The 12,857-nt window shown below is 34.3% G+C and overlaps 1 protein-coding gene across 1 annotated transcript in view; it reads right to left on the bottom strand.

Moving 5' to 3' along the window:
• The window catches only part of PRKD1 (protein kinase D1), a 430,367-nt gene that overhangs the window by 63,591 nt on the left and 353,919 nt on the right, over positions 1–12,857 (bottom strand). The window contains exons 9-12 of the mRNA XM_069106011.1: positions 12,296–12,373; positions 9,735–10,014; positions 8,712–8,764; positions 4,487–4,559 (exon numbers count right to left, since the gene is read on the bottom strand). Coding sequence (XP_068962112.1) covers positions 4,487–4,559; positions 8,712–8,764; positions 9,735–10,014; positions 12,296–12,373 — 484 coding nt within the window. The remainder of the gene's footprint in view (positions 1–4,486; positions 4,560–8,711; positions 8,765–9,734; positions 10,015–12,295; positions 12,374–12,857) is intronic.

Here is a 12,857-nt window from a genome sequence, read left to right as displayed (position 1 = left end):
CCTACAAAGTGATTTTTCTCTTCCTCCTATTGAATTCAGGGACCAGCTGCTGTCCATCACAATAACCTGTCTAACCTATATGTGCTGTCAGACTAACCAAATAGGCTCTTCCTCCACTTTTATTTCTAGAAAACAGACATTTTTCCCATTTTTCTGTAATTAGCAGAAATTATTGCTAGAATTAGAGATTATTGGAATTATTGTTGTATTGTTAGGAATCACTTTGAGAAGACCCTGTAATATTCCAGGATTTGATGCAGTTACCAAAATGACATCTAGAAACAGCAGCATCCAAAGGGTGACAACATCTATATACAGAAGATATCTATGAGGAATCCTATTCTATTTGGATTTGCACAGAGAAGAATACCTTTTGATGAGCACATAACTTCCTATTTATGTCTTACCTGATAGACATTAAAGTTATTATCAAGAAATCATGCATAATCTTTAAAAAAATATTTTATTTTTAATTTATAGAATAAGACAAGCATTTATTTCCATAAGATATGATAATAAAGAAGATGATTGCACATGGAACCGAAAATCTACTATGTACAATTTGCTATACCTTTTCAATATATGATAAAGTTATCATATAAATTTATTTTGAAAGTTTTTTCCTTTTCTTTTTCCCTCCTCCCCCAGAGATAGTTACCATTAGACATAAATTAGTACATATATGTTAAATTATTATATATGTACTTCTATTTATCATTTCTTTCTCTAGATGCAGATAGCATCTTTGTCCATGTGTCTTTATAGCTGATTTGGGTGACTTATCCACTCAAAGTTGTTCTTAAAACAATATTGATTTTACTTTACACAGCGTTCTCTTGGTTCAGCTCATTTTGCCCTCCTTATTTCGTGCAAGTCCTTCCAAGTTTTTCTAAGATCACTGAGCTCATCATTTCTAATAAGTAATATGTTGCATGTTCTAATTTTTTGTAATAGCTTTCTTTATATCTAGGTCATATATCTATTTTGACTTTATCTTGGTAAATGGTGTAAGATATTGGTCTATGCCAATTTTGACATATAAATGGTTAACACATTGAGGGAGAGGTACCTTGCTGTGTTGAATCACATGCATTATCTTAGACAAACAGTGACCAGCAGAAGTGAGGCAAAAAGAGATTAAGTAACTTGCCCATAGAGCTAGTAAATGTCTGTGACTGGATTTGAACTCAGGTCCTCTCGACTCCAAGTCCAGTTTTCTATCCATTTCATCACCTAGCTGATACCCAAAAAGTATTTTCTATATCTTTCAGGTAATTGTGTAACTGTGAAGGAATGGTGAAAATATCACTAAATGCTTTTCTGTTTTCTCATAGTTTTATCAGAGATACCTCTGAAATATGTGGTGATCATAAAATTATAACTCTTAGAACTGTAATGGACCTTAAAGAACATTTAGATTAGTGGCATCCATCTCAAATAGAAGCAGGGTCCCTGTGGGCTGCATATTAACTTAGAAAAAAACATATTAACATCACTTTTCTATTATATTTTTTATTTATTTTGCTAAATATTTCCCAATTACATTTTAATCTGGTTCAGGGAACATTTGGGGGAGTTGTGGCAGCAGCTGAATGTTTGATACTTTTGATACGGGTCAACCCCTTCATGACCTCACATTCACACAGATAGTAATCAGATGAGAGACGCTTTGAATTTGGGACCTCTAACTCACAGCACTACACTACGCTGATTCAATGTTGATTCTTCAAATAATCTCACAAGAGCAAATAAAGCGGGCCTATGTATCAGAAACTTTTGGATCTTCTCAGTCACTTCATTTTAGTAATCATACTGTCCATATATTTTTATTTTTATTTATATTTAAAAATTTATTTTTTCACAAAACAATAAAAAGTCATCTAATACATTCATATACAAGATGTTCAGCTGTTCCACAATTAATGGGCACTTCCTTAGTTTTTGATTATTTGCTACATCCCCCCAAAAAGAGCTGTTGTAAATGTGTGTGTGTATGTGTGTGTGTGTGTGTGTGTGTGCCCGTCAGTTTTTTCTGTCTTTGACCTCTTTGATGTGAAAGGCCTAATAGTGGCATCTCTTTGTCAAAGGTTATACACAATTTAGCAAGTTTTAGGCATAGTTGCAAATAATTTTCTAGAATTGTCTTACCATTTCACATGTCTACCAGCAAGGCATTTATATGTTTTTTTTTTCCCTGCAGCCCCTCCAAAATTTGTCATTTTTCCTTTTTTGTCAATTTTGCCAATACGATACGTATAAGGTGGAAACTCAGATTTAATTTAACTTTTTGCTTGTTTTTTAACTTCTTTTGTTTCTTGACTCTAAACTATATTGTAGAGGTTTTTTTATCCTTCTTTATATAGTTACCTTTGCAATGAAGTTGTATGTGCATCAATATTTGTTCACCTGGATGGAGTATTTTGTCACGTTCCTCAAAGAATTTTCTACCTATTCATTCTCAGCAACAAAAACTGATTTACAAAACTAGTTTTATTGTGACATTTGTGCTAAGCTCAGAATGAACACTGCCAAGCAAGACCAAATCTCTCATGAAGTGATGTTTTTTCTTGTCTTTCAACGGTGTTCATTCTTTCATTTACCTTCAACTTCCTTACATTTTCTGTTTTGTTTTTTTTTTTTTGTACCAAGAATGCGAATATATTGATATGGTTTCAATTACTAAAATATTATGTCTACATCATCAAAAGTTAAATTAATGTTTATAGATGCTCTAACATCTTTGTGATTTTAAGGACCTTCTATATTCCCTTTTCTGTTATTACATCATCATTACTGCAGAAACAGAACAGGGTCACACAGAGCTGAAGGCCATTTGTATTGAAACGAAGAAAGAATTGTACTAATAACTGAAAGATACACATGACCTGGATAGAACTTAGAGAATAGAAGTAAAAAAGTTCAATGACAAGAAACTATCACAGGGAGAAAAAAATAAGATGACTACTTAGGTGTTCTTGTGAACAAATGTTGACAGTTTTGAAGACATTAGAGCCTAATGAAGCATAAAATTCAAATGGCATGAACATTTACATGATATATTTTCTGATCATTTTAATGGAGTATTTCATGACTTATTCAATTTGGTCAAAGATGACTGAATTAAATTAACTGAGCAATATTAAGCCATGTCTGAATTGATACGAAAGTAACTGATAATTGATAAATAGAAGTATGTATAGAATTATGTTACACACGTACATAAACACACACACATATACATTTGTGTCTAATGGTAACCATCTCTAAGGTGGGGGGAAGGGAAGGGAAGAAAAAAAAGAAAATTCTATGAAAAAATTTATTGTATATTTAAAAGGAACAGCAAAGTTCTGCACAACAGATTTGCAGTTTCACGTTTAATCATCTTTTTTATTATTCTACTGTTATGGAAATGCTTGTTTTATTTCATAAATTAAAGATAAAATAAATAAAATCTTAAAAAGTAAATTAAGATATCTGATACACATACATACATACATTCATACTTGTGTGTATATACACATATATCCATCCATCTGAACCTGTGATTTCACCAGTGTGGAAACTCTCTATACTGATAAAGACCAGCAACTTGTCTTTTAATTTAAGGTCTTACACATTTGCCTGGGTAATTAGAGATTTGCCCATAGTCACCAAGTTTGTATGTCAGAGTGACTTGAATACAGGTCTTCCCAACTGAAAGGCTATTGCTATACACTATACCATGTTTACTCTCATATATGTGACCCTTGTGTGTGTATACACACATATAGATAGATAGATATAGATATATACATATGAAAGATACATATGTCAAGTAATTAAACAAATCATGTATATATGTATATGTGTGTATACACACACCTGCTTATAAGGCTTTTATAGAAACATTACATTGATTATCCATAAAACTTTTATTTAGAAAGACCCATGTGTGGTGGCTAGGTAGTGCTGTGAATAGAGCACTGGCCCTGGAGTCAGGAGGACCTGAGTTCAAATCTGGCCTTAGACAATTAATGCTTATTGACTTTGTGACCTTGGGCAAATCACTTAACCCCAACTGCCCTGCCTTCCCCCCTCCAAAAAGCAAAAAAAAAGTCTTATTTCTTGGGGCGGTTAGGTGGCGCAGTGAATAGAACACTGGCCCTGGAGTCAGGAAGACATGAGTTCAAATCCTGCCTCAGACACTTAACACACACACACACACACACACAAACTAGCTGTGTGACCTTGGGCAAGTCACTTAATCCCAAATGCCCTAGCTTCCCCCCCACCAAAAAAAAGCAAAACAAGCAAAAAAAAAAAAAAGAAAGAAAGACCCATGTGCCTTGTATTGCCTTTTTCCCACCTGAGGATACATGAAGACTATGATGACATCTTAATCAGCATCCTAGCCTCCAGCATGATACATAATAAATAGGAATGAATAAATACAAGTGCTGAGAAATTTAAATCAACAAGTTAAAAAGTACTGAGTGAATGGTCTTACCTCCATAAACAATCCCAAACTGTCCTGAACCCAGTACTTCATCTGGAAAGATCTGATATACTGTACTAATATCCTGTTGGTAACAAGCACAATATACACCAACTATTAGTTGAAGGCAAAAAAAAATTAATTATTATTGATAATTAAAGTAGGTGCTTTGAGAATTTTGTTTTAATGCAGAATAATCTTTACATAAACAGAATGTATATGTACACACATATGCATACATATATGCATGTATATATCTATACACATATGCGTTCCAGAGTTACACAGCTGATAAGTGTCTGTAATAGGACTAAAATGTTATTAAGTCAATAGTGGTATGGCAGTCAAAACTTAATTTTTATTAAGGAAAGAAGGAAATGGTACCAGGCACTGTGCTAAGTACTTTACTTGTATTATCTCATTTGATCCTTACAATAACTCTGGGAGGTAGGTGTATTTTACAGCTGAGGCAATGACTTGCCCAGGGTCACACAGCTAGTAAGTCAATTCTACAGACAGAACTGAACTCACATTTTCCTGACTCCAGGCCCAGAGCTCTATCCTCTGTGCCACCTAGCTACATAGTGGGAGTAACAGTGTCCAGAACAAGACAGATGATACTCTGACCTGGCTAGATCACATCTAGAATATACTGTGATCAGTTCTAGACACTAGAATTTAGGAAAGGCATTGATATAAAGTAGAGAATGTCCAGTGAAGGATCAAAATAACAATAATGGAAATTCTGTCAATAAAAGGACAGGCTGAAGGAAATAGGGGTATTGAACTTGCAGAATAGAATATCTAGGGTAATGATAATGAGAACTGTTTTCAAATATTTGAAGGCCCATCATGCAGAAGGAGGATTATACTTGTTCTTCTTGGTGTCTAAAAGCCGCATTGGAATAATGACTGAAAGGAACTGATACAAGCTTTCTGAAGGTGAGAACTGCCTTTAAGACAAGGGTAAAAGAAAAAAACCCAACAACTAATGATACCATAGAAAAATGTCAGGAAGCTGAGTAACTCTCTTCTTAAAAACCACAGAATCTCAAGAGTTCAAAAGGTATTCAGAGACTATTTTAATTTTTCTCATTTGAATCAATAATGTGATTTTTAATAATATCAGACCACAGAGATACGGTCATCCAGCCTCTGTTTGACAATCTTCAGAGCTGGCAAGCTCACCATCCCCAAAAAATGCCCATTCTATTTGGGAAGTTCTAGTAGGAATATCTTCTTTACATTAATCTGCAATCTACCCCTTTCTTACTTTTATCTACTTATAGTAATTCTGCCCTCTACAACCAGGGAAAACAAGTCTAATCTCTCTTCCATGGAATGGACATTCAAATACTTGGAAAAAAACCCTGTCTTCCTACTTTCACAAATCTTCTGTTCTAGAAGTTAAATGCCAACAGATCCTTCAAATAATTCTCATATTACTTGGAATTTCTTTACTATATTGATAATTTCCTTTGGAGACATTTCAGCTAATCGATATTGTCCCTAAAAATTGTGGTGGTTGAACCCAAATTCAAATGTGGTTCAATCAGAGTAGCAGAGCATTGAGGCGCATGAATCTTCCCCTATGAAGTCTAAGATCACAGATATTTCAGTAGCTGTCACATCACATCAGAGAAGCAGCTGAAACTTGAAGTCCATCAAAACATTCATATCCTTGTCAGAAAAAGGACTATTCAGCCACTCACCTTCATAGACTCCTCAAATCTGATACTAATAAAACAGATTTTTCAGACCACAGATGTAGAACTTTATATGAATCCCTATTGAATCTTATTTAATTTGATTCAACCAACAATTTCACTCTGCTGAGGTCTTTTGGGACCCAAATTTTGTCAGCCAACATGTCAGCTATCCCTTTGTTTACAACCTCTTAACTGCTAGTTTGAAAACTAGTGGAAATGTCAATATTTCAATTAGTTTTTACATTATTTTTTTGTTTGTTTTTTATTTTTGGAGGGGGGAAGGCAGGGCAATTGGGGTTAAGTGACTTGCCCAAGGTCACATGGCTAGTAAGTGTTAAGTGTCTGAGGCCAGATTTGAACTCAGGTCCTCCTGACTTCAGGGCCAGTGCTCTATTCACTGTGTCACCTAGTCTTAAAGAATAATTAAAACTCTATTGTCCACCCTTGGGGAAAGTAATCTCTATTCTCAGGCAATCACATCCTGAGAGGGGTGGGGTAGAGTGATGGAAATGGAAACGAATTGAGTCCTAATGAAAGGCATGGAAAGAGGAGAGAAATTGGTCAGAATTAAATGCTGGGGGAGGGGGGGTTGGTAGTTAAATTCTTCTAACCTTCTTTTTCCAAGAGTCTAGGTTATAGAAAAAAGTGAAAAAAAGACAGTGACTTTGGAACTATAGATATTTAAAAAGAATTTAATATATATATTTTTTCTATTCTGTGTGGGCATATATGTGTTCCAGAGATTTGTGCAGATTAGTTTAATGTCTCTTTGCTGTTAATTGGGTAATTTGTGTGAGGTCCTTAGTAGCAAACTATTTGTATAAAGTATTTGACATTTATCTGTGATATGCAAGAACTCAAGTAGAAAAGGAAGATTCAAATTGGCCACCAAGGCTGAAGTAGACTGGTCCCTAGGGTTATTATATATCAGAAAGACATAAATCAGAGCTGAAGGACATTAAATATAAGAGAAACCTGACTTTAGTCTGGGTTAGATTATACTGTATTCATGCAGTAATGTTTAAGGTACCTATTTGAGGGGGTTTACTTATGTTTTGAACATATTCAAGATCCTGTGATCCATTCCTTTTGTGATTTTATAGACTCGTATTATATTTTCTTTCAGCCTTTATCCTTTGTAATCAAAGATCCATTTTTCAAAATTCTCTCCTACTATCAGATCCATCTGACTATTAAGTCCTTGAATCTTCTTGAATATTTTGAAGTTTTAAACACAAAGTTGCCTGGAGTAAGGAAAATGGACTAGATGAATTTTGAAGTTTTCGCTTTGTCCCTCCCACAATTTTTCACATTGACTGTTCCAACCTAGAGTAGCAATAGTTATCTTTAAATTTTCTTGGAGTAAGAAACTAAAGTTCAAACTTAATAGAAGTAAACAGTGACCTACACCAGGATGCAAGTATCTTAATGGGAAAATGAGTACCCATTTCCTTGTAGCCTTTGGATAACTTCTACTTTGTTTTTTTCTTGGATTTATCAGAAACCTAACATTCCTGAAAGGTGACTTACAGCTGAGACTATAGGAGTTCAATATGTCTTTATTCTGGAGGCACCAAATGTCACCTAATTCCTACTTGTAAAGACGTCCATCGAGTTAGAAAACTTCAGAAATGTGTGGAATTGCATGAAATTAGATTTTTAAAAGTATATATGAGGCTAAACAGGGCTCAAAGCAGTATGCTGTGCCATAATAATGAAGGATCAATGAATCTTTTGTCTATTTGCCTTTGGGGAAAAAATAACCTGAGAAAAACAAAATCACGATGAAGTTCAAAATTTCCAAGTAGCATGGATCTATGTTGCCCCTATACAACTGATAGACTCAAAAGATTGTGTCTTTAGGGTCTGAGTAAGCAGACATATAAAACCTATCGAATATTACAGAGTCTAACTAGGGTATATGCAAGTGGAAAAAAAAGCATTTCTAGGTCCTTAGCATATAATGCAGGCTTAGAAAAACAGCTGCCAAAGGATCAGAATGGATACATGTTTTGGATCCCGCTCTTGACATTATTTTTTCCCTCTAACAGCCAAAGTGTGTTCTCTATGTGAAATATGAGAAGATGTAAGACCTGGGTTCAACTCACACCCCTGATCCTTAGTATCCATGTGACCCTAGGCAAGCCATTTAATCTTCCTGAGTCTTAAGTTTCCTCATCCACAAAGTGAGACCCAGGGGTCATGTTTAGGCTCTACATCTGTGTTCCTGTGGTATTGCTATTATTTTTATAAATATAGAAACCCAGTCCCAAAGTTGTTAGTTAGTTTGTTCAGAATCATTTAATAATAATATCACATCAATATAGTGTTTTAAGGTTTAAAAAATACTTTTCTGGAAACACTGTAAGGTAAGTATTGTGAGTATTATTATCTCCATTTTACAAAGCATGGATTTTGTAAAATATTCTGTGAAATATTTCTAATAGGAATTATTAAAATAAATGCGTTATCTGCATTTTTTTCTTAAATACATTTCCCCACTTTAAAAAAACCTCTCAAATACTCACCACATTTTCTTGAATCTGGCAGTTTGATACAGAGATACTAATGGATATGTCTCCTGGAATTATACATATAAAAAAAAGTCAAAAAAGAAGATGTCTGGAGTTAATGCCGAAGAAAAGTAAATTAAATTGCTACCTATTTTAAAGTAAATCAGAACAATTATATTTTCTAAGAAAATTCCTATTGGATAATTTTTCTCTCTGCAATCATAGAACTAACTACTCCTTTTAAGTTTTTATTTAACAGTCTTTTAGCATCTGTGTTGGTAGGAAAGATGGATACATGGACTGGGATAACAGATCAATAAATGCATCACTTCTACTCCCCAAACATGGAGTATATGCACCAACTTCATGGTTAGGAGTACTGTATGAAATTTTTTTAGAGAAATCACCATTTTAGAGAAAATAGATCTCTAAAATTCTAAATTTTCTCATCTACTCTTCAGTGACTGCATGCAGCTGATTTGTGACACTATGTTCCTGATGCTGCTGATGGATAAACTATCACCTGGGAGCAAACTGTCATTCATTAACAGTTCTTTGGTACCTACTGTGTGCAGAGTGTCATGCTGGGTAGGACTGAAGGAAATGTTTCACATTGATTCTGTCTCAAACAGCCAGAACTCTTTCTTACACACACCTGCCACAATCAGGGTGAGTGAATCACCTTTTTCTTGCATGAATAGTAGCCCTAGAGTGGTGCTGATGCTTAAACCAAGCATAAGTGATTCACATAAATGTGCTACAATTTTATTTTTTTTAAAGTTGATAGTAAAATCATACTTTTAAAAAACATATTTCTTGGGATTGTGGCATACCAAGATACCAAGTGTTTCTAAATGTTAGGTTATATTCTTCTGAGGTAAGTATTGATTTTTCACATTGCAAAGCCATAGCAACACACAGAGGCAGAAATGGATAAGGCACAGGCCTGCCATCTTTTTACAACATCACTAATCAAATGAGCATCATCTTGGAAGCATGTTACCATATGGAATGAGAGTGAAAGAAAGGCAAACTCACGGTGTAAACTGGGTCCAGATCCAGGTGGTGCTCCCTTTGGAATGACGGGCATAAGAGCATGTTGAATGGCCATCTCCCACATTCTAGCCACATCCGTGCCAACCCCACTGGTAAGTATGCTGTTGTTTGGTGGAGGGCTTGAGGGACTGACTACGTTTTCTCCCACATAGTAGACTACATGTTCTGTAGTGATTTCAAAACAATGGGGATTGGCCCCACTAGGAATTAAAGAAAAAGTTTTTGCAGGTTCCAGGGATAAAATTTCAGATAATGGAATTTCCTATGGAATAAATGATTATATGTAGATTATCAAAAATATGTCAATTGAAAGAATTGTTAAAAGCAGTTCTCCTAGGACATATCAATAAACATCACTGAAAAGAAAACATTATTTATCTTTTCTATTCCTGACAGGAATTTAGTTAAAAAAAACACATGCATTTTTATCATATACTGGCATTATAATCTCCATTCTTCAGAAAAGTCTTTCAAGTACAAAAAGAATAAATAAGTGAGGTCTTGAATTGCTATTATTTTAATATACATCAGGATCGATAAATCTAATTTAAGTGAGAAGTACTATAAATGAAGAGTACAGAAAATTAATATTGGTCTAAACTCATTTGAAGAAATATGACTTTTTAAAGTATACTAAAAGACTATAAAAATAAGAATAGAATTTCTAAACAACACTTATTACTGCAACATAAAAAGACTAGAGAGTAATTCTTAGTAGAAATCAAAAGGGCCACTAGTTTAAGAAACACTATTCTTTGCTGGATAAAATGTTGTCCTTTTCCCTGTTATTTCAAAGAAAAATGTAGTTCAGGTCAAGAAACAAGAACAAAGGGAAAACATTATAATAGAGCAAACATTACAGAATCCTAAGAGATTCCTCATATTTACTGCTCACTTAATGGTGAAAAGGATGCATTTACTTACTGATAAACAAATTAATAATAATCTTAGTTTCAAGGCTAATAAAATAATCCATTCAGAATTCATGCCTACTCTCCTTAGCTGAGAAGTGAATAATATTTAATCAAGCAAATTCAAATTATATTTCTTAATCTAGAGTGTTGATTTAGGTAAAATCCCTCAGTGGGTCTGGTCTGATGTGTAAAGCAGAACTTGACAGAACTAAGAGATTAATTTCATCTGATCTATTGAATTTTGTGAAGAATTCCTCACAGGTATAAAAAGACTGGCAGCTGTTTATTAGAGAAAGAATGTTGAACCTGGAGTCAAAACATGAGTCTAAAACCCTCTTCTGCCACATACTCTCTGAGTGAAACTGGTCCTCAGTTTCCTCATTTGGAAAATGGTTGAATTGGTCTCAATCTAAGGTTCCCTATCATATCTAGTTCTAATGAATCTTATAAAATTGTGATACAGAGATTGAAGCAAGAACTAGAGCTTATGAAGTTAGGTTCAGTGCACATGGGGGCAACTTAAATCATAATATTCAATGCTGCTGAACTCTGGAGTATAGTCAGTGTCTAGAATATGTCTTCAAATAGAATTCCTTTCCAGAATGTATAGTACATGTGAGAATATAAACTACTAGATTGCATTTAGAATAAGCAGGGAGTTCTTCCATTGTGAAAATACCCTATCAGATTTTCCTTTAGAAGGAGCATCCTTAACAAATAGAAAGGTTTGCCTCTAATAATACTTAGGGATACCATTTATCTAGTACTTTAATATTTGCAAAATACTTAACTCACAACCAATCTGCAAGAAGGATAATGTGTATTAATTCCCCCATTTTTCAGATGAGGAAAATGAGGCCTAGAAAAGTTGAATTTTGGGGGAAAAAAAAGCTACAAAAGAATGGCTTCTCCACAGTCAAAAAGATAGTAGATGTCTTGGGAATTGAATTCCAATTTCCTGACTTAAAATCCAACACTCTTTTTCACTATGCCATAACATCTCTGTAAGGAAGAAAACACACTGGTCAAACAACAGAGGAATTCTATAAGTTTTCTTTATCTTTAAGATAGTGCCAGGGGCTAAGAGAAAAAGCAATACATATAGCAACTGCATGTTCACTTTAAGAATTCACTCCCAGGAGTAAGAGCACCAGCCCCAGAGTTAGGAGACCTGGGATCGAATCTCAGCTCAGATACTTAGCACCACACCCAGAAATAACTCGCCATGTAACCTTCAGCAAGTTACTTAACCCCAATTGCTTAAAAAAAAAAAAAGAATTCACTTCTAGCCTATCTTTGTTGGCCTCAGGCATTCTAGAGAAGGAATCACCTGACTCAGGATTTTTTTTTTATGGAGAACTATATTAAGGGAAACAGAATTCCTATGATGAGTCATTAGACCATAACTTTATCCTTTAGGAAATCCTTTATCCTTTAGAAAAAATCCTTAGAAAACTACATAGAAAAAGGATTCTTATGAAATTGTGATATAGATTGAAGCAAGAAAAATAACCTTTAAATGGACTAAACATGAACGTCCACAAGTAATATATATCATTCTACTGATTTCATTATCGTGAAAAAATATCAGAAAGTGATACAGAACAAAATGAAGGCATCCCTCCTTACCTTGTAATATTTGCTTCCAGTATCATTTTGAAAGAGTGTGATACATTTGCTATCTAATCTCCAATAGTGTCGTTTCCTCTGTAATGAAAAAAAAATATTCACAATCTCCTCCAAACTTTCAAATAGCATGGGATTAGGAGAACCAATGCATTTCCAATAACACTTTTTACTCTGCTTAAAGTACAAGACAATTAATTGGTAATAGGTAAGAAAAAAACAGGAAAGATATTGCAACAGTTTGCAAATACCCATCATTTTGTAACATCAGAATGTCACACTGAGTCAGACCAATTGCTAACCTATATTCTATCCCTAACCACAAGTTATTTTGTGGAGTGAAATGTTTCACCTCTATAATGATGACTTAGGAAATCAAGGATTTATTTCAAACATCTCCATCTTTCTATTCACCCATAAGAGACCTAGACTTAGTTTGGTAATTGAATGGATCTGTAGGTCACCCAAGTCTTCTAAACCAATGAGATGCTTACCCTACTACAATGGAAAGAGTTTGAGCTTTTGAATCAGAGTACCTGAAATAAAATTCTTTCTGTGTGACTTT

The sequence above is a fragment of the Petaurus breviceps genome, unplaced genomic scaffold, assembly GCF_028583685.1.
Source record: "Petaurus breviceps papuanus isolate PSGF00001 unplaced genomic scaffold, PetGlider_PUasm1.0 77, whole genome shotgun sequence".
Taxonomy (NCBI): Eukaryota; Metazoa; Chordata; class Mammalia; order Diprotodontia; family Petauridae; genus Petaurus; species Petaurus breviceps.
Note: the sequence above shows the minus strand (reverse complement) of the source record. Positions and strands in the feature narration are given on the sequence as shown.